This window comes from Buteo buteo, chromosome 3 (genome assembly GCF_964188355.1).
Source record: "Buteo buteo chromosome 3, bButBut1.hap1.1, whole genome shotgun sequence".
In the NCBI taxonomy this organism is placed as follows: Eukaryota; Metazoa; Chordata; class Aves; order Accipitriformes; family Accipitridae; genus Buteo; species Buteo buteo.
Genome location: NC_134173.1, coordinates 52,415,319 through 52,437,111, shown reverse-complemented (window position 1 = coordinate 52,437,111; position 21,793 = coordinate 52,415,319). Strand labels below are relative to the sequence as shown.

Here is a 21,793-nt window from a genome sequence, read left to right as displayed (position 1 = left end):
CTTAAGCCTCTGAACATAACAGAAAAAAGCATCTACCAAACAGTGCTTGGGGAATGCTATCATACTTGAAGCACCTCTCAGCAGGATATAGATGATCTCTAGAGACAGACACTTTAGACTTCCTCATTTTGGTAAGTTAAACCTAGTTTCTTCATTGTACATACAGCAAGAAAACCACCTCAAGCTGCCATACGCCACTTGGCCAGCTGGAAGAAAGTTACTTCTCTTTCTATCCACAGGATCTGCTTCATTCTAAGCTTCTCAAAATTAAGGACAGGGCATTTTGGCCAGATGTTTCACCTCCAGAGATTTAACTTCTATTTATACATTACAGAATAACAATCAGGAGCTTCCCAAGTTTCTTACATAGGATCAAACTTATCAACTAAAAGATGCCCAACTCCCTTGGCATCCCAAAATGCCTTGTGCCAGCACTGTTTTGGATTTCTGTGCAGCAGCACTGATGACAGTGTTCAGCAGTCTATGCTCATAATGGTCACTGGTGCAAATCAGATGGCCTGTATTTATTAGCAGTCATGAAACAAGATGGACTGTCTGCATCAGGGAGCTTAGGACATCACAGATGGTTAGAACCAGAAACCTGAATTATCTATCTGTGCCAGGTAATCTCATTACAAATATGCCTCCCCACTGAGGAAAAGCAGAGCAGCCTAGACATTCTGCAGAGCACCCATCAGAAATAGCTACCAGGCATCCTCTCACTCCAGAATTGTTCAAAGTACAGGCACCTGGGTTTAACAGTCTAACTATAAACAGCTCACAATGAGACTATGCTCCTTGCTGCACGTGTCACACTTTTTGTCTGCTACATGCAAAACTCTGCCATGCAATGAGGAAATGAGTGGAAAGGGAAAATAATTTACTAAGTTCTGTACTCACCAAGTCATGCTTATAGAGGGCAAATGAAGAATATGCAAGTTATCACAACAGTAGTTGTAAAACTGCCAAAAGCAAATATAATGCACATACCATTTTAAACACAAGGGAACAGAGTTAACAGAGCTTAAGTTGGAAGCATAGACTAAGACAAGATCTCCCACTCCTCTCTTACCTAGTACTACTGGTAACCTGTTCTGTTGACACATTCATCTAGAACAGTTTTAAAGATTCAAGATTTAAAGGTGAACTTGAAGGCACACGTTGACTTGTCAAGATTCAGCCATCCTTCTGGGTTGAGCCATATATTCACAGCTGTGAAATCCTTATTTGGAAAAGCAATCACAGCATCCCCCTTGCATCTAAAGTAGCAGTACTTTCTGCAATGCAACAAGTTTGGTAGACAATGCAAACAGAACAAGCCCACTGCCTGTGGCAGAAGAGCTGTTTCTATTTAGTTTACCATCAATTCATTCTCATGCCATTTTAATCTGCACATAAGTATTTTAGATTATGAAATGCTGTATTACTCTATATAGGCTACAGTCCACAACTTAATGATCTCAAATTATGCTGCTTTACCTGCAGCACTGCCCCTGAAGGTGATCATGAGATGACAGGAACTGAGACATGCAGAGTGATAACTGAAAGAAAGATTTGAGCTTTGCTGCCAGGGGCAGCAGCACTAGCATGCCTGATGTAGGAATTCAAGCCTCACAGTGGCATTTAAGAGCTCTGAAGTCCAATTCTCAGTCTGTTACCATGTATACTTTGTTTGGCCATCTGGTCTATTCATAACAGGGATGACACAACAGAACATATTCTTGAAATACAAGTAATTCATAAGCTTCAGCCCTAGTAGAATAGCTATCACATTCTGTATCAATCCAATACACACGGATTTCTGCATAATTGATCATTTTATTGGAATCTGTTAAAAGATGTTTGTTCAGGTCACCTGTTCAGCAGGCAGTTACACTACTTCTGTTCACTGCATACATACTGAGCAAGTCTCCAGGCAATACATAAATATTATTTTGTCTGACCCCATACATACGCATGTTTACTACAAAAAGCAGCTTTTCCTCAATAAAAGTTGTATCCATGGGACCAATGTTCAGTTCTTCTAGCTATGACTTGTACCAAATCCTTATCAATAATCATAGGTTAAATACATCAATACAGGTAATAGAGCTTTAACAGTAAAAAAGTAAGAAAGTTAAATACTGCAACAGCTTAGATACATACTGCATTTGAATGATCGAACATAAAGTCTATTGACCTAGCTAATGACAGTCATCAAAACACAACATACAGAAGCAATGTCAACAGCCAGTACTTGTCTAAGCATTTTAGAGTTCCCCTTTTCCCTTCAAATAAAGAAGGGTTGTACGCATCTTGACTGTGAACTTAGATATCATTAACCTCACAGCAACGTTAATCCTGATATTTAAGGTTGGGTAAAGAAACAGACACATTGAAGCTGCAGGCCACTAAGTACACATAGCATTTGTGCATTTGAGGAGCCAATGTTTACTATAGCACAGGTTCACTGTTCAAACTAAGTGTACCCTATGTAACAGTAGCATTAATTGGCAATATCTGTATTTAGTAGAAAATGCCACATACTCAATTAACCAAAATAAGCTAGGTTTTTAAATGTTGATTTAATTAGCTATGATGAAGCCTAGGGAGGTATTTTAACTGAAACACCTTGGTAAAGTGAAATATGCTGACCTACCATTGTTCTCTAAAACACAGGAATCAAGTTACATGTGTTCTCTCAGTCATCAAGGGCTGGTATTTCAGCCAGCATTTAAGTTTTTAACCTATGGGCCGGTTAAAATAGATCTGTATACAATGCAACATATCTGAAATAGATGCAATGATGACCAATAAATTTGTTGTCAGTCCCTACTTTTTACAGTTACAAGTCCAACAACTTCAGGCACACAAGTTATAGCCAATCTTAAGTTCAACTTCAACCATTACAAGCCAAAGAGACCCATTTCAGATATTGCTCTGTGATAGCATTCTGGACTGTAAGAACATGCATACATCAGCTGTCCAGAAATACAGAGCTGCTAATAAAGACTTGCTAGAAAAAGGCATTAAACATACACATGCACACCAGTTAGCTTCCCAACTAAAACACTATTTACAAGCCATATTTCAATTTTTTGTAATTTGTAATTTTTAACCCAACTTACAAATATGAGTTCAAGTGCAAGACATCCAGTATGTGACGATTTGAAATAGCCAAAGTGACAATGAGTGCAAATTACAAAGCCACAAATAGGTTAGCAATGACCTCCTGATATTTTCAGGTGAAAATTTATTTCCCAGATAAGTAACACCAGACAGGGGTGGAGTCCATGAAGGACATGACCTTTAGGAAAGCCAACGCAATCTTGATGAACAACAGTGAATTTTTGAAAGTCTGCAAGTTTCTTCATACTGCAAACTAAAGTTGTCCACAAAGTTATCTCATATCTTACTGCAGGTTGTAATGTATTATTGCCCTACAAGTTGTGCAGAAACCCCCAGCCAAGCAACTATTGATGCACAAGAAGTTTAGAAGTTACTGCACATAAGATATGATTAAGCTGTAACAGAATCTCAGGAATTGATTATGGCTTAGACCTGCATTGAAAGTCAGCACTTAGACAAATATCCTTAAGTGAATGACATTGTCTATATGAAAGCAGGACAACTTTGTTACACTGAAGATTTACTTGGTTAAAGTGACCTTCTGCTTGAAAGAAACAGTAGTATTCACAAAAAACCATATCTACTTTGCACAAATTAGCCCTGTAAGAATTCAACAATACTCCTTTTTACTCATCTTTTCTTTTAAGATAATGTGTAGATATTTACAGATATTTATAAACAGGCTTTGTTTCTTGAACAGCCAGATCTTTGATAGTTAATTCTTTATCCTCCTTCCTTCCCTCATCCGAGTCTGCCAAATTCAAGACATTCTTCTAGCAGCATTCATGAAATCAATAGTGCAAAGTTATTACAAAAACCTTTTCCCAAGCTATGACATCCTCTTCAAATTTGTATTAGGTCAACAGCACTTCCCATGTATTTAGAGCTCCAGGGGAAGGCAGGAACAATAGATACAGTGAATCTAGCAAGCAACCAATTTGTTTGCTGAGGGGTTTTGGGGGTTTTATTATTGGCTGGTTGTTTTTTATTTGCTGCTCATACTGGCCATTGTTACAACTTTGGTAACTAGTTCACTATGTTAAATTCACAGTTCCTCATTTTGACATGCACCTATAACATGTGAGTTGAACTGCACCACAATAATTGTAATGTCATCTCTATACATTCGAGCAAGCTCTTCTGGAAGACTAAGCATCTTGGACAGTCGCTCATGATCCACAGTGCCAAACTCATTGTTACCCACTGCATGACGTATCAGGTGAGTTGCTGCATTCTGATCTTCAAATACTGAAGAGATTCTTGCTCTCCTTTCTGTTAAGAGACCATGCATCTGTCCCAAAGTTACCTTATAGCCACCAACAGCTATTGGCTGCTGATGGTGAACACCAGTGAGGTATTCCCCTACAATTCTAGCCACATCTTGCCTATGCATAGTCTCCCACAGCCCATCTGTGGCCAAAACCAGGAACTTATCCTGTGGCCGTAATTTGTGATGTATAACTTCTGGCTCAGCTGTGAGGTATGGGGGAGTGTGATAGTTTGGAGGAATAAACTTTGTATATTCATTGTCATTCAGCTGATCTGGGCCTGATTCTACTACTCTCTTCTGTAGTTCAATACTCCATTTAAACTTCACATCACCAAAAGCTCTGAAAGGCATCAGGAGACCTAAGAGACGATCTTGTTTCACAAGACTTTTCTCTTCAGACTTTGGATGCTCCATTTTCACACGTTCCACTTCATGTTCATTTTGTGCATTGTGGTCATAGGACAGATTAACTGCAGACCAAGACCCATCTTCTTCCTGAACCCCAAGCATTGCCCTACTGTCACCTGTGTTTGCAATGTGCAAGTCAACACCATCCACATGGGCCACACAGGCAGTTGCACCAGAAAATGCTACTCGCAGTACTAGGTAGTTGAGAAAAGAATTTGGATCTCCTACTTGAGCTTCCAAAGAAATATCATTATCAAGCCTCTTAAAAGCATTGATTAAAGCTTCTTTCACATCAGTAGTCTCTCCACTGTTGAGATCAATAAGCTCCTGCCAGTAAGTTCTTAGACTATTGAAGTAAAGCTTGGAAGCTTCTTTGCTAAAATAATCATTGGGATGCTTATGCCACTGTAAAATGGGCAATAGAGCTCTGCCACTTTCCACAGCATTTTCTATTTCAAGTAAAGTCTCATGAGGTAACAAAGAGACAGCAATATAGTAAAACAGTCTTTCACTGACAGCTTGAGCACAAGCACAACCTGCATGGCCATCAAACACACCCAGAAGCATCCCTCTTGTCTGTAAGCAAGTGGCAGCACTCCTCCGGTCTTCTATCGGAGCATTAGCAGGCAACTGGTTGCTATCGAAGCCAAGAACAGAACTTACATTTTTACCATCAAATTCTGGAACTTTAAAACTGTATTCATTTGCCTTCAGAATGCTGTTGACCTGTGGAGGAGTGAGGTAAAATCTCTGTGGCGTAGAAGCATAATCCCTCATATGAATAAAGTGATTAAAGTTCTCCTTTGGCCTATAAAGTGCCGCAAATTTCTTCTGAGGTGCATATCTGAAGTGACTGTGAGCAAAATGAGATGATAAACAACAGAGATGTTTATGGTGGCAGTAACACACAGTACTGCATATTCTGCTAATCTCACAGTTACGAATCAGTGGAAACAGATGAGCTGGTGCTGGCATGGCATCAGACAACAATGGTAGCCTGGAGCTTCGGACTGGAATTGCTGAAAGACAAGAGAACAACTATGCTTAGGGGGACAGCTAACAGATTTCTCCCAGAACTCTGAGTTAAGACATTTACAGCCCCTAACAAAGTTGCTTATTATATGAAGTTCATAGCTTCACAGGTCTTGAGAAAAGGCATTAAGAGGCACTTGTTTATAGACACTACATGGGGCAATAACAAAAAAGATATACCATATTTAAGTTCAGCACAGATATTTTATCTCCTATACCCAGCCAGATGGCAGACAGGAAGTGAGAACATCATCCAGACAGACAACGCAGCTTCAAACAGAACTTAAGACAACAGTTAGCATGGAGCACTCTACAGTATGGCCACCTTCTATAAGGCTTTTATGGAGATTTGGTTTTCTGCTGATTTCCCAGCTGATAGCCAGATGTGGCACACAAGGAGGAAAACTCACTCCTTCCGTAAAGCTGAAGAGATAAAGCATCTAACAGTAAGATTCAAGAAACAACTCTGAGATGACATACGACTAGGTTTAAGATGAAGATGGTTTAGATGACAAAAGCAAGCAGCAGGCCACAGACAGCAGATATTCTTCAGGCAATCACAAGTCAGTAACAGGTTTTGTTTCTTCTCCCCCTTTCATGTGTAAAACTTCAAACTTGCATAACACCATGGTGTACATGTGTGAAATAGCCACAGCAGCCTATGCAGCAATTTTCTAGCTTATCAGATAAAAATACAAGAGGTAGAAAGCAGATGCATCTCTCCTACCAGAAACTCATCTACCCCCATAATTTTTAGGATTATAAATTGCTTTAAAAAGCTACTCAATTGAAGGACTACAGGCAAACTGTGTTTGCTTCCATGACTAGAGCCCTGCACATTAGACTAAAGCTAGTTCAGTGTTAAGATAAACTATTAAGTTTAATATCCAAGAAAAGTATTCTACTACTTTTTGCCATATCTAAAAAAAACAACCCAAAAACTTTCCTTAATTTTTCATTCCTCTGAAGAAAGATTATTCTAACATACTCTTCCTTGTCCCCATTTACATACCCAGTCACAACATTAGTGTGAGTGCCTCTTAAATCCCTTACTATGCCTCACTATCAGGAAGTCTTTTACAAAGTTGTACCTGAGAAAAGAATTCCATAGTGGAAAATAGCTGAACTGTGCCTTGCATGAATGAAGTACACACAGTTAAAGGGAATTCAGTTTTCTCTTTCCAACTTTTATGATCAAGTTTCATCATAAAACTTCTTAGAGAAAACCATGACAAATTCTCTTATATAAGGCTTACTGCAGCCATAAGTACTAGTCTATCAGCACCACTGTATCTCAGATTTAATTGTTCTACTGAAAAACTGGATACTGCTGTGTTGTGCAAGGTGCTTCAGCCACTAAATTGATTGCCTTTTTTTTTAGACAAGCAGGCATATCAGTATTTCAGAAGAGACACAACCCCTATAAAATAGGCAGTAAGTCCCAATACTCAATCTAAAGGATCACGCAACATAGGAAGAATCGCATTCTGCAATCACCCTGTTCTGTAAGCTTTCCATAGTTTCTGCCACAGGATTCTGATTACCCAGACAAGCTGAGAAGGGTCTGGAAATATATGAAGCTTCACCTTATTCTGTGTTGCAAGAGAAGGAAGCAAGTCACATTCTTCCCTCCAAGCTTACTTCTTCTCCTTAAGTAACCAGGAGTGGAACCTGCTTCTCTGTTACAAGATACATAAGTGCTGCAAGCAAAGTAGAGTTCATGTTTCTACTACGCCACTGGCTTCCTAGTATTAATGACTAGTAACTGTCAGTCTTTACTTACACTGACAAAAATTCTTGTCCATTGACCTCTCCCAGGTCTCCCACTGACAGCTACAAAGACTGAACTATGCAGTTTTCTGTTGTTCACCTACCAGTAAGAGCTCTGGTTATAGCCCCGTGGACCACAGGCAGCTGTCCAGACACTCAGCAGCACTGTATTGGCTTGAACTTCCACATGCATATTAAATTTATGTTAGCCATTTGCTTCCCAGAAAGTCTATTTCTCCAGTCCAGGCTTTACATGCATACAGCATGACAGAAAGAAACTGCAACTCCAAATATAGATTTTAAAATCTATTCACTGCCTTCTAATTATAATGGAGCTATTTTGATAACAGTTATGTTTATTTCTTCACATAACATTTAAAAGCAACAGTTTTGCTTACAGAATGGGAACCTCAAGGTTCTACAGACATGCATGGTCCACAGCAGCACCTCACATTCGGTGCTGGTCTCCCTTTAAACTCCAACTGAATCTACTTCTCCTGACTGCTAAGCATTTGTGTTCAGGGCTGACCCATACATGGTGCCACAACAACTGTTCTGACAGTTTTGCTGTTGATCCATGATGAAGCAAAACCACAAAAGTACTGCTGTTATAGTGGCTCTGCAGTGCCACTAGAGGATATTTTGCTCATTTTTTTAATCATTAGTTTATCACACATTACATGAAATTCAAGACAGTAGTAAGAAGTTGGCCTCAAGTTTTCCACGGCCTGTATCATCTACAGAAGATCCATGTCAGCTTAAGATATTAGTCTGTTTCACATATCAGATTTAATAAATCCTAGTTGATTAAGTAAAAGACATTCCAAGTTTGCCAACTTGAAGTGAAATTATCCTAAGCCTCTCCCATTTATCCCCACATCATGGATACCCCAAATATAACCAGACTCTCCAACTAGCCCTTAAATAATTACTTTAAGATACCAAGTTCATTATGGTTGATCAAGAGATGGCAGAGAAGGAAAAGAGATTAAACAGAAATTTTACAATCCAATCAAGATTTGTCAAGAGATTAGAATCAAGCCAGTATTAAACACGTCTCCAAGCCCAGAACAGGGTGCAAATGCTACTTTTCAGGCCACAAATATAATCTGACTATCTGATTCACTATTGGCCATTTTGTGGGTTTTATAGTACTATGCTAATAAAATGGCAAAAATATTACCCCTTCCTTTAATAAAGTCTTGTTATAACAACTAAGGCCAACGGATGCTGCACTGACAGGTTCCTCCAAAACACCTGCTTTAACTGTGCCAAAGATACCCAGGGCTTCAGACCAAAACATTTACCTCAGGTACCTTTCAGACACTCGACAGAACTGAATGAATTAGCCTGTCGGGGAGGGGAGAGGAGGAACAAGAAACACTCAAGGCAAGAAGAACCGTCAATCCTTCCCTCCGGCCGGGTCTCAGCCCTCAGCCTGGCAGTCCCTTCCCCGGGTCCCATCCGACCCCCGAGCCCGGCGCTCCAGCGAGTACCGGTGCGAGATACATACCGATCCGCCTGGGCCCAGGACACACACACATTCTCCTGTCACAACAAGAAGCCGCCAACATCCACAAAGCAGAAGCCCGGGGGGCGGGGGGAGAAGCAAGGCAGAGAGTTTGTTAGAGAAGACGGAGAGCTCCGACACGGAGGGGGGAACGACAGAGACAAGGAGACACGCACACACGCACGCAGCCCGTCAGCGGGCGCCCGGAGCCGCCGCCGCCCGCCGATGGGAGCGAGCCAGCCCCGTAGCGGCGCGCCCGGAGCCGCCGGCGGAGAGCCCGACAGCCAGCGCCCACACCCGCCGCCCCGCCGGGCACCGAGCCCCCCGCCGGCCCCGCTCTCCCTTCCGGCAGAGGCGAGGTGCCGCTCCCGCTCGCCGCGGGCAGGGCCCGCCCGCCAGCGCTGGGCGTCGCCGCGGCGGAGCCCGCTATCCCCTCAGGCGCCGCGCGGCCCCGACATGGCCGCCCCTCCCCAGCCGCCCGCCTCCGGCACGACCCCCTCCTCCCTCCCTCCGCCCCGGCACAGACCTGGCCCCTTCCCGGACGGCTCGGCTCAGCCCAGCCCGGCCCCCCGGGCGGAACAGGGAAGCAACTCGAGGGACCGAGACGCCCACACGCACCCGCCGCTCCCGGACCCCCCACGACCGCCACTATCCCCGCCCGCCCGCGGCCGCCGCGCTGCGCGGCGCCTTATAAAGGCCCTGCGGCCCGCGGAGCGCCTCCCATTGGCTGTCGGGGAGGGCAAGGAGGGCACGTGACGCGGAGGCTCGGCTGAGGGAGCGCGGGGCGGGGGGGGGGGGGAAGCGGGGGAGAAGAGGTGGGGGGCGCTGCGTGCGCGCGCAAGGCGCAGGGGCGGGAAGGCGCGAACGCGGTGGCGGCGCGATCCCCCCCGCCCCTCCCCCCCGGCAGTGTGTTTGAGGGGAGAGCCCGCCGCCCCTCAGTCCCCCGCCGCCCCTCAGTCCTCGCATCGCCGCGGGAGCGGGCCGAAGCTGCCTCTCCGTCAGGGAACCGCCGGCGGGAGGTCGAGCCCCGCCGCACTCCTGAGGGCGGGCGGGCGAAAGCGGGCTGCCCTGCGGCACCCGGCGCCGGGCCGCCGGCCTTGCCCTCGCCTCCCCCTCCTCCTCCTCCTCCTCACCCCGCGGACGGAGGCAGAGGTGAGGGCTGCCGTGCCTGCGGCTGGCAGCTGCTCCCGGAGCGCTACGCGGATGTTACAGGTGATTGCGGGTGATTTGCAGATAAAAAACTGGACAAGCGCTGTCCCCGGCCTCCCGCTGGCGCCGAAGTCGAGGAGCTGAAGGGAAAGCCGTGGTGGCTCGTCCCGTTGTCCTGCAAGTGCGGCCGTGCTGCATAGTCACCCCTGCAGCAACCTGCCCCCCACGCTCCTTTCATCAGGAGTCAGAGTCATTTAACTTCTGCCTGTTAAGGAGACTGAAAATGGGAAAACGTCTAAAAACTTATGTAGCACGTATGGACTTTTACTCTGAATTAATTTTAAAAGACTGGGAAACGTAGTTTGTTTGTTTTTTCCCTTGAAATGTTCTTGAAGTGCCTTTAATAGTCACAAAGCACGTTAACCGCAAGAGACCACTGAAGCCTGTACTGCAACGGTTGGGGTCTGTGTTTTTCATTTGCTCCTTGGTGGTTAGTCTTCACCACAATCACTCCAGGCAAAACAGGCTGCCATGGAGTGCAAACAACCAGGGACAACTCTGTCCTGTGCTTCTGAGAGCGCCACATTTGCTGCTGCCACTGCCAGCAAGGAATGGTTTGAGGGCAATGGCTATCAAGAAGGAACAGTCCTTCCCCAGAAGAGCAGCACCTGTCATTCCTACCAGTGCAACAGGAGCAGCGGCCTCCCCTCCTTTCTTTCTCTCCCCTCTGTCAGATACAATCCTGTCCCCGTTCCACATCTCTAGGGCAACATTAAATTTTGCATACACTTTTGAGATACTTTAATCCAGCCTTACTCTTCATGTAAATTTTTGAATATGGAAAGTATATAAATTCAACAACATTTTGATTTCCTTGATCATCTCTTTCTCTGTTTATAGATGCACGTGCTCTCATGCCTTTCTATTTTCAGGGTGGCTGGGATGCCCACTTTGCTGTGTGTTGTTGCCAGCAGATGTTCGGCTAGCCTGTCGAGTGTTGCAATTAGCATTCCTTTAGCAGCTGTAACAAAACATAGATTTTGACTGTACTTGCATCTTTATCCAGCTGGTAGGATGTTTACAGCTGTGTACTGAAACCAGTAGAGGAAACAAACGAAAATCTGCACTTAGTGCCCAGAAGACTCAAGAGGTCTACTTGGGATATAAGAGAGTGGAAAGAACTGTCCTGTGACCCTCTACGTGAAAACCAGCTAGAAAGATAAAATTATGACATCTTTAAAAATGCAAGTCTTCCACAGTAGTAGTTGTAGCACAGAGTATTAAAATGTTCATTTTTTGGTGTTGTGGGTGACTTTTGTGACATTTATTTGTTTATCTAGAACAGTGCACTATCATCTTCTCTTTGAGGCCTATTTTAGAATAATAAAAAAACCCATCTGACAGACACCATTGTACATTAAAGACTTCATTAAACGGCATGGAAGATTAATAATTTACGCTCCTTTTTAACGGTAGCACATGGTTAGATTGGCAGAGTGTGCTCTAACAACAACCATTTACATAATTTTCTACTTACAGCAAGAGTGACTGTAAAGGACCCAAGTTTAGAAATGTTCTTAAAGACTACGTAAGATGGCACAATTAAGGCATCAGAAGGTAAAACGCTGTGGGAAGAGACCTGTGCCTGGGTATATTTGAGTGATAGTTGTATGAGTAGACATACAGAAATGGATTGGGATGCAGTCACCACTGTTCACCTATTTCTGATGGGAAGTACAGGGTTTGTAGAGTGGATTCATGTTTGACTTCTAAAGAGAATGTTGCTGTCTGGAGTTGCCTATTGAGAAAAAAAAATCCACAAAATAATTAGCATTTAGCACTTTGGTCTTGAGAACATCTTGTGCCCATTAGTTCAATTCCCCATAACATGCTGTGAAATTGAAATGTTAGTGTTATAGCTCCCTGTTTATTTATTCTATTCATCCCTTTCTCTTCCTGATTGAAGGCCAGGAGAGGAGCTACTTTTAGAGCTGCTATTGGAAGCTGTGGCTCCCTGTCTCACAGTATCCTGTTGATACCACCTATCTCTTTGAACAAAAGACAGAATTCGAATTTTAAAATATTGAGTGAGAAGAGAATTTGGCCTTGGCAGCTGCATATAAATCCTGCAAATGAAAGACAAAATACTAAAACTTGGCTGACATTTTGCTCCTCAAGCTGATGCGAGTTTGCTGGTGTGCCAGAAGTCGGATATTGCAATCTGACTGGAAAGTTAGGTTTTCCTTTTCTTCATCTTGCTGCTGCCAAGACCTTTTTGTGCACTTTGAGCAACAGTCCATTTTTGCTGATTCTAAGGAATAAAAATCATTTTAATGAATAAAAACATGTTGTTCCATGTTTAACATTTTACATCAAGGACTGATGGAAAAGCAATTACTTGTAACTGCTTCAAGGTATGTGAAGTCTCTCTGTTTCCCTGGATGGAAGGATTATCATCTGAGCGTAACAAAAGACATCAATTCTTGTCTACTGTGCCCGTTGCCGACAGTGGGTAATTCTGCATTGCAGAATCGATAGGCAGCTATGCATTATCACTGCAGCTGAAGTGCTGCAGTAGTTCCCCTAAAGCTTTCTACACACATTTCCAGAGAAACTCCATTACAGATCATCAAAATCCATTTTCTTTTTAAATCAGGTGTTTGTAATAACCTTCTAGTTTAAATAAGTTCTTGTGCCTGATGTTTAAATATTTTATTGGTTCAGTTTTACTGAAAGCCAGTTCAGGAACACGGGGTAATACTTCAATCGATTGTATATATCCTGACTGCTTAACATTTTTACAGTTATCTTTGCACATAGTGTTTCAGAAATGCCATTTTTCTCCTGTGCCTGCTGAAAAGAGCAGTCACTCATAAAACCTGTCTCAAAATCGTGTGCACAGATCAAACACTTCCACCTGGCATGCTGCCATACCAACCTGGAGCAGGCAGAAAAATAAAAACAGAAGAGTCATACAATTTTTGAAAGCGGAAAGAAAAGCCTAACAAAGGGGAAAATAAGGGACAAAAATATGCCATGTAGTGAATAAACAGGAAGAATAGGACAAGACTAAACTATCTTCTTTCCTTCCCTGAAAGCGTTATAGAAGCAGTCACAGCAATGCAAGTCTGCTGTTCCACAGAGCAGTAATTTATTTTTAGCAGAAATCAGGAGCATTACATGGCAAAAATAAATGTGTCAGTAGAGCTCAAAGCAGATGGAGTACCTGCAAAGAGCGATGGCCTGTGATCTTCAGTCTGCTTCAAAGGAAGGTTTTGGTTGTACATTCATGCGTCTTGCTGCCCTCTCAGGGAGTGTTTGCTGTGGGTGGTGCATTTGTCCTCCTTTAACACAGCTGGGCTCCTGGGTATGGTGAATGTTTCTGAAGTTTTACAATGAGCCCTGCAAAAGGTGATTTTTTAAAAAACTTCTCATAAGTATCAACTTTAGAGTAAGCCAGCAGCACTAAGCCACATGACTCATCTCCCCCCTGCCCTTTCTAGAAGGGAGGCCAATGGGGAATCAGAGACAATTGCTTTCAGTGGGTATTTTGCTGTCACTGTAGGACCCAGGGATAGTTTGATTTATTTTGTCCCCCCCGGAGGTCCTTTGTATCTTCACTCTCAGTTCCTTTCTGAAACGAAGCACTGGGTCTGGCTTCACTCAGCAGCTGGGATCCAGCTTCGTAGAATCATAGAGTAATTGAGGTCAGCCAGGACCTCTGGAGGTCCTATAGGCCAACTCCCTGCTCAAAGCAGAGCCAACTTGAAAGCTGGGTCAGGCTGTTCATGACTTGCCCAGTCCCATTTTGGACACCTCTGAGGACTGAGGTGCCCCAGCCTGCCTGGGCCCCGGTTCCAGCGCTTCACTGTTTTCATTGTTGAGATTTTTTTCTTTGTAGTTAATCAGAATTTTCTTTGCTCAGCTTGTATCGCTTGCCTCTTGCCCTCCAGGACTTCCTTGCACTATCCTATTTGTGCTGGTTTTGGCTGGGATAGAGTTAATTTTCTTCGTAGCAGCTACTATGGGGCTATGTTCTGGATTTGTGTTGAAAACAGTGTTGATAACACAGGGATGTTTTCGTTACTGCTGAGCAGCCCTTACACAGAGCCAAGGCCTTTTCTGCTCCTCACCCCACCCCAGCAGCGAGGAGGCTGGGGGGGCACAAGGAGTTGGGGTGGACACAGCTGGGACAGCTGACCCCAGCTGACCACAGGGATATTCCTTATCATACAACGTCATGCCCAGCATATACAGCTGGGGGAAGAAAAAAAGAAGGGTGGATGTTGGGAGTGATGGTGTTTGTCTTCCCAAGTAACCGTTCTGGGTGACGGAGCGCTGCTTTCCTGGAGATGGCTGAACACCTGCCTGCCCATGGGAAGTGGGGAATGAATTCCTTGTTTTGCTTTGCTTGCATGTGCAGCTTTTGCTTTACCTGTCAAACTGTCTTCATCTCAGCCCATGAGTTTTCTCACTTTTACTCTTCCAATTCTCTTCCCCATCCCAACATGGGGGGACTGAGCGAGCACCTGGGTGGTGCTTAGTTGCCAGCTGGGGTTAAACCATGACACTATTCTATTCCTCAAATCTCATTAGCAGAGGACTAAATGTATTTTTTGCATTTGCTAGGAGTCGTACACTACCTTGCACCCTTCACATGAGTTGTCTTTCAGGGTTTGGTATCCAATTTGAGGAATACAGCATTCTGACAACTTGATGAAGTAAAGGAAAGTCTGTAGTAAAATGTTATTGGAAAATACTTTTTTTGGCAAGCTTCAAGAATGATACTTATGACATTATCACTGTCTGTGCTATGAAAAAGCAGTTTCAGGATATCAGGAGGTTGGCTCCAAAAATTATCTTGGCTCTGGAGGGGCTGATCCCTTTTCCAGCTGTAGTTCATCATGTGCATTTTTTAAATTTATTTGTTACAGTCACTTAAAAAAGTAACTACATTTGCAGTTATGGTGGCTGCCGTAAAAAAGATTCAGTAGGCTCCAGGGGAAGTAGTGGAGGTTAAAGCTGGGAGGAGAGAGGAATCTGCCTGCATTTTTTCCAGAAAAAGAATAGCTTACACTTAGCAACAGACAAAATATTATTTGCCTAAAACTGCTGGAACAATTATATCCAGGTTTCATTTTATCATATACAATACTTCTGAAATTAAGGATTGTTTAGAGATTGGTAATTGGATACGGCCTTTCGTCTCTACTTGAGATCGCTGGAGTCAAGAGATGGAAAGCTAAAGGATGATCTAAAAGATTTTCTACAGAAACAGGTGGCTGATTTGAGATCTCACTAGGCAAATGTGAATGTTAAAGAACAATAATTTCTCCAGCAGTGAGGAAGAGCAACCAGTGCCAATGGCTTAAAGTACTGGTGTTATCTTCTTAGCATGAAGGTGTAGTTTGGAGTGGAAAGTGGTTATGGAAGATAAAATTAGAAATTTGGATTTAGAACCAAGAGCAGACTCTGAACCAGTCTCTTAGATGTCTTGGGGCCTGGGCTTAGACCAGGTCTCATTTCCACTTGCAACAAGGAAGTTCAGAAAGAATACCAGACAGAAATGACCTCCTTCTCACTCCTATTTACATTCCTGCAGTTTACCTTTGCCTAAATGCTGGGAAAATAAGACCCAGCCGTACCCTTTGGGGTTTGAAATTTTTGTCTGATGAAAATACATAAGCATTTGTTACTTTTTTTTTCTGTAGAAGAAAGATGAGTTAGATTACTGTTTTCCTTGGTTAATAAATAGTTATTATCTCAAGTGAACCCACCTACATAAATATTTACTGTTTGCTTTATACTGCATATTTAGTTTATATTTTTAAACAGCAAACCAAAAATGTATTTGTTCTATCCTCTTACCTTCAGTCTGGTTTGTCTGCCTGTCCCTAGACAGTGTGCTTCTCAAAACAAGGAAAATACTTTCCCGGTGGCTTGGAAAGGAGTTAGCTTGGGTCTAGCCACAGACAAATAACTAAAAATGTCATCTAACTAATATAATAATTTTAAATGGTCTGAAGTCTTAGGGCTAGATCCAGTAAATTATTCTGTTCTTCCAGGTAGTTGCCCTAAGCAGAAGGTTACAGAGTCCCAGCTGCTGCCTCTGAGCCAAGGAGTGGTGGATCCCTGTGCGAGCCGGGGACCAGTCTTCACTGCAGGGCGAAGGATTGCCCTCACCTCAGCTGACCTACAGCTGGACGGTAACTGTACCTGCCTGGAAGAACATGCAGTGTGGACTGAATGTGAAAATTATACCAGTGTTTTCCAGTTACAGGGACTAAGCTTTAGCCACTAGGCTATTACATGGTAAGATAGGAACCGGCAGAAGGAGCAACACTATGTCTTACAAGAGAAGTTGGAGCTTTGTTTGTGGTGTTCAGGAACTGGAGGTAGACACCTCCCTCTGAGAGATCCTGTCGATCTCAGCAGAACAAAGCTGTGCTCCTGTGCCAGGCTTTTAATCAAAAGAGAAGGCTTGACTGTGACCATTTCTAGCATGCCTGCTTTAGGCCTGCCCTTCTTGGCCCCGGGGAGTTTTTTAGAAGGTCATTTAGGGATCCCCACTCTACTTTTGCCCTGGATTGGCACCTGGGTGCCTTCCTTGGCTCTGGATTCTAGCCCAGGGCTGGATCTAGCTTGCAAGTCCGAATAACCTGCATACTCAGTTGCAGAGATCAACGATGTCCCGGTGGCACAGGCCAGGGAGGTGGAGCAAGATCACAAGTTTCCCCACAGATGGGCTGTGCCTCTGAGTAACCTCCAGAAAGATCTGGGAGCATCAGGAAGACATTGTGTAAGCGTAAGGTGACCACTACCCTGCTCGTTGTCAGGAGATCATGGCATGTGTTTCCTGAGGATGATTTTGGGCTTGCAAGTTAGCAGTTCTGGCACCTTACTCTTTCCCCACGATCATTTTACTCAACGTGTTTCAAATGTCCTGGAGTATGCCCAGATTGCAAGCTAAGTGTTTTAGAGTAGTATTTTGAGAGGAAGGATTATTTCTTCTACCAGCGTTGATACTAAACACTGGGGCTAAACACCTGCCACATCAGGCTGTTTCTTTAAAACTTCTTTGAACTTCGGATGCATCTCTTCAGCCCACAGCTTTGTACAACTGCAGTGGTTTGTTCAATTTGGCTGGTTGTTGTATAATCAGTCTTTTATTTTCCTTTTGCTTGTGATCATGTTATGTAGGCTGCCTTCTTAAATTTCAGCAACCCTAAGGCAGCCTGAGTCATGTGTATGAGGCTCTTTTTTGCACTGTTGTGTAAGGTAGTGAGTTGCAAAGGTCATGGGAATGAGTTATTTAAAAACTGAAGCATGCTGGGCTCTATCCAGCTTAGAATAGATGAGCTCAGAAAGGCATTTACGTTTTAAATTACAGCTTTGGTTATCAAGGACTGGTTGACTTCAAGTCAGTATTTCTGTTTCCTTAGCAAACTGCAGTAGCACACAATATTCGGTTTTTTAATATGTGTTGCTGATAAAATCATGCATTCACACATGAGACAATGAATAAAATATTTACTTTCAACCCTCAGAAAACAAATGCATTCACTAATATTTACATCATAGGCACAGTCTTCATGCTCATTCGTTTTCAGTGCTCACAGCAATTAATCTACCTTACTGTTTGTTCTCAATGGAAAACATTAGATTCAGGGAAAACATTAGATTCACAGTTGAAGTACGTACTTGAGTGCTTTGTTCCACCCAGTGGACAGCTGGGTTGCAACGTGTCACTACGCTCTTGTATAATCTGTCTCAGTCATACCAACGCCATTCAGGTGAAAGGCACAAGAACAGATAACTGTGGAGGTCCCTAGGGCAGGTCCGTATGTTTCTATTCACTCTGTCACCTGTCTGGTTTAAGTCGTCCAGCTGTATACCCTCATTTATAGGAGGCTCTTTCTTGATTCCTCCTTCATGTCCCCTCCCAGGCCCTTCAGGTCACCACTCATGCAAGAGCCGTACTTTAAAGTGGAAGTGCTCAGAACTACCCCAAAAGCACTTTTAAACTTGGATCATTTCACAGAGAGGCTCAGGACAGGGCTCCACAGGCTGCTCAGCAGGCAGAGCAGGGCAGGCAGCAGTCTCTGGCAGAAGGGAAGGGCATTGCAGGGGGGACGGGGGAGCAGGAGGGATTACAGAGCCACACCCCGGGAGTGATTTTTGTTCTCTCCATCAGCCTATGCCTCTATTCCAACATCATTTTGGCCATTTGCAAAATCCCACATGTGCAATTGTAACTTACCTCCGTTTTCATCCAGCAAAATGTAATCAGCCTGTGATCACATCAACTCTTGTTGAAAATAGTAAGAGAAAGTTATGGGATGAGAAAAAAATACATTAAATTGATTCTGCATGAGGAAGCAGTTAAATGACTCTGATTACTGAAAACCAAAACAGTGCAATCCACCTTGTTGGCCCATAAGTGGGGTTTGACACCTGGTGTGCAATAAGCCAATCTTACGCAGAGAGCCAAGATATTTATTTATTTCATGTTTGCGCAAAGATGGGTGCTAGGTGATAGTTCCACAAAGCTAGGACACCACACCAAAGAACTACAACGTATTTATTGTGTTACATGTTTAGTAAAAACCCACCTAAATTTATGTTCATTGGTTAATAGTCACCATCTCATCTACTACTGGTTAGTTAAATTAGCCTCACTTGCTATGTAAATTAGCAAGCATGCTCCTTGTAGGTATAGGGGGGCAAGTCTTTCCAGTCTTGAATTGAGTCAGTGGTCGTGATCTCCCCCTGCCGCCTTTACCTTTCCCCTAGTTACTGCAGTTTTTCTGACTTAATGCTTCTTTGGCAATCATCTGGCCTTTGGTGCCTACTGGGGCAGGATGTTCCCTTTTTATCAGTCTTTTAGTTCTTCTTCAAGGGCATAGTTGTTAGTGAGGTATGATACAAAGTAATCAGGCCTGCATAGTGAAACTATTGAGCAATGGTCCTCCCTAAAGGACAATGCATCATGTTTAACCCTAAGTTAAGCAGTATCGCCACAGCCTAGGCATTAACTCAAACATATGGCTACAACCTCCCAAAATATTGCACCAGTATCACAAAATTAAGTAATAGTATGTCCCATACAGGCTGGTAATACAGTGTACTGGTAAATGATACACATAGACAGAAAGTGGTTAAGCCATGAGTTGTGGAGTCACACATGTGCATGTAAGAGAGGAAAAAAAACCATAAAAAATGAAGGGTAGAAATGCAAAGGGCACAGTAAAATGAGTTCAGAGACGTGACACTCAAAGGAAAGAGAACACTGGGGCAAAGGGCTTTCTGGAAAAGACGTGAATGTGAGCACAGGTGGGCTCCTGCTCTTTGCCTGCCTGCTTTTTGCTGTGTTGAGAAAAACAAGAACTTTGTACGTGTATTTTTAGATAAAGGAATTGTATAAAGAGTAACGCTTGAGTCTATTGCAGTATACGCAGTACCAGCATCATGACTCAAGGTGATTGCTAGGAGCAAACAGGAATGGCTATAAAAGGTGAGCTGGAATTAGGGAGAGCAGGGGCTATGAAGCTGTAAGGGTTTAAAGATGTTAGCAAAAAAAAAATCCCAGTGATTTTCCTAGATTCAAGTCTTTCCGGTTTGTATTTGCATGTATCAGTGAGTAAAATATGTAAGATTCAAAGGTTTGTGTGTTTCTTGCATTTTAATAATGAAGGGATGCCTTACCCAGAGTCAAAAAGCAATGCCTTAGGTTAATCTGGAAACCACTGCCTGAATCTGCCATCACCTGCAAACTGTCAACAAGCTCACTTTCCTCCAGAGGAGAGCTATAAAAGCAAGCAAGAGAAATCTGCAAAAAGAAAGCCTGTTCGCTTCTCTAATACTGCTCTTACCCTCTTGAACTATCTCAGGTCGAGCAACTGGAAGACGGCATGTTCTGTAGGCAGACGGCTCCTGGCAGGCAGTCAGTACAGCTGCGAATATGACACTCCATGCCAAACATGAGTCTGTAATTTCTACTACTCTCCAATTGTCAGCTTTTTGAGGATACCATTTAAGTAATTTCCTGGGAAGACAAAGGGTGCCCATCAGAGCTACTTTACTTGCACACGCGTTGCCATGTGGGAGGTGGCTATAACACGCACTTGGAAAATGAGCACGGCTGATTCAAAATGACAGCAATGGTGTTGACGCAGGAATGTGCTGCCAGGCAGTTCTCAGAGTCCCTGCACCCTTTGTCAAACAAGGAGGAATTTTCTTCTGACTTACTTTTCTCAGCCATCTAAATAAGAGAACAAATGCGCCTCAGGAGAAATGAGAAGTGTGTTAGTTTTCATTAACTTTTAATTTGAAGCCTGCATAACTGAATGAAACCACTGTAGTAATCTGGAAAGGGTATCTGAAAGCCCTGTTGAATCAGAGATAATTCCTCCCCTCTCTCTGAAAAGTGCATATAAAAAAGGTGCTTTGTTCAGAGGCACAGTGTCCGCACCAGTGCTGGCAAAGAGTCTTGTCCGACTCAAGCAGTGGGAGCAGTTCTAGAAAGTCATTTCAGGCTGCTGCAACATTCTCAGGGCTGTAGTAAAGGTCAGTGTGTTGTGTCCTTCAGCCGTATGGAGTTTTGATTAGCAATTCTGCATCGTCGACATCTGAACTGCTTCCAGACGGTGATATATTAGGGCTCCCATGTGCACATGAAGTGCACTCCCCATGCCCAGCTTGTGCTCAAAGGCATGGGACTTGCCGCACAGCATTTAGGCTGCAACGCTCGCTGCAGCAAGGCTCACACCCAAACATTCCAGTCATGTCAGGAAAGAAAAGTTTTAAAATGTTGTTTTGCTGCCAGGTCTTCCTCAAAAAAAAAAAAAAAAAAAAAGCAGCTAGTTTCAAATACTTAAGGATGACCTATGAGAATAGACAAACCTCTGGTCTCTCTTTTTATATGAAACAAGGAAAATTTGATTAAGGGAAAAAGGACTATAGCATGATTGAGTCTCTTCCCATGCTGTACCATTTTCCAGGGTCATTTCTTAACACCATCTTTACAGCACTCACAGTGCCAGACCCTCATGTTTTCAGGATTTTAGCATGCCAGCAGCAATCTTAATTCTGCCAGGTGCCTTGCCACCTCTACCTTGTGTTTTGTGACCGTGTCCAAGTCTGTTTGGCTTTGCTACCAAGGCCAAATCATCAGGCATAGTATGATGTTCGGAAGCCACATGTCCCTGACCCCGTTAGAGCTTCAGTGATAAGAGTCCTGCCAGAATCTGCCCATCCCTGTGAACTAGAAATTCCTTCTTTCTTGTGTCCAAGCACCACTAACCAATCTTTGGCTTAGTCAAGGGTTTGTCAAGTATTGCTATGGTGTGGTTGCTTCCATATGGTGCATTGGTATAGTGAACGCTGAAGTAAATACAGGATCTGGAGCATTCCTCCACTTCTTTTGATCACCAATAAATAGCAAGTGAAAGCTTGTTCACTAACTGCCTCAAACCAGGCAGCTACATCAAATATAAAGAGGAAAGGTTTGGGGTTGGTGCTTGAAAATTATTATTTTTCTCCCTTTT

At 43.4% G+C, this 21,793-nt stretch overlaps 1 protein-coding gene across 4 annotated transcripts; it reads right to left on the bottom strand.

Annotated features, from left to right (window-relative positions):
* Window positions 1–1,804: 1,804 nt before the first annotated feature.
* Window positions 1,805–9,757, bottom strand: PDP1 (pyruvate dehydrogenase phosphatase catalytic subunit 1). Of its 4 annotated transcripts, none has more exons than XM_075023599.1 (2): window positions 9,625–9,757; window positions 1,805–5,805 (listed from the first exon to the last, which is right to left on the bottom strand). In XM_075023599.1, exon 2 carries the CDS (start codon window positions 5,759–5,761, stop codon window positions 4,154–4,156), a length of 1,608 nt encoding a protein of 535 aa, XP_074879700.1. In that variant the 5' UTR covers window positions 5,762–5,805; window positions 9,625–9,757; the 3' UTR covers window positions 1,805–4,153. The 4 variants fall into 4 exon arrangements, with proteins under 4 accessions (XP_074879700.1, XP_074879703.1, XP_074879701.1 ...); XM_075023602.1 differs by having other exon boundaries at window positions 9,717–9,736; XM_075023600.1 differs by lacking the exon at window positions 9,625–9,757 and adding an exon at window positions 9,275–9,422.
* Between the last annotated feature and the right edge of the window lie 12,036 nt (window positions 9,758–21,793).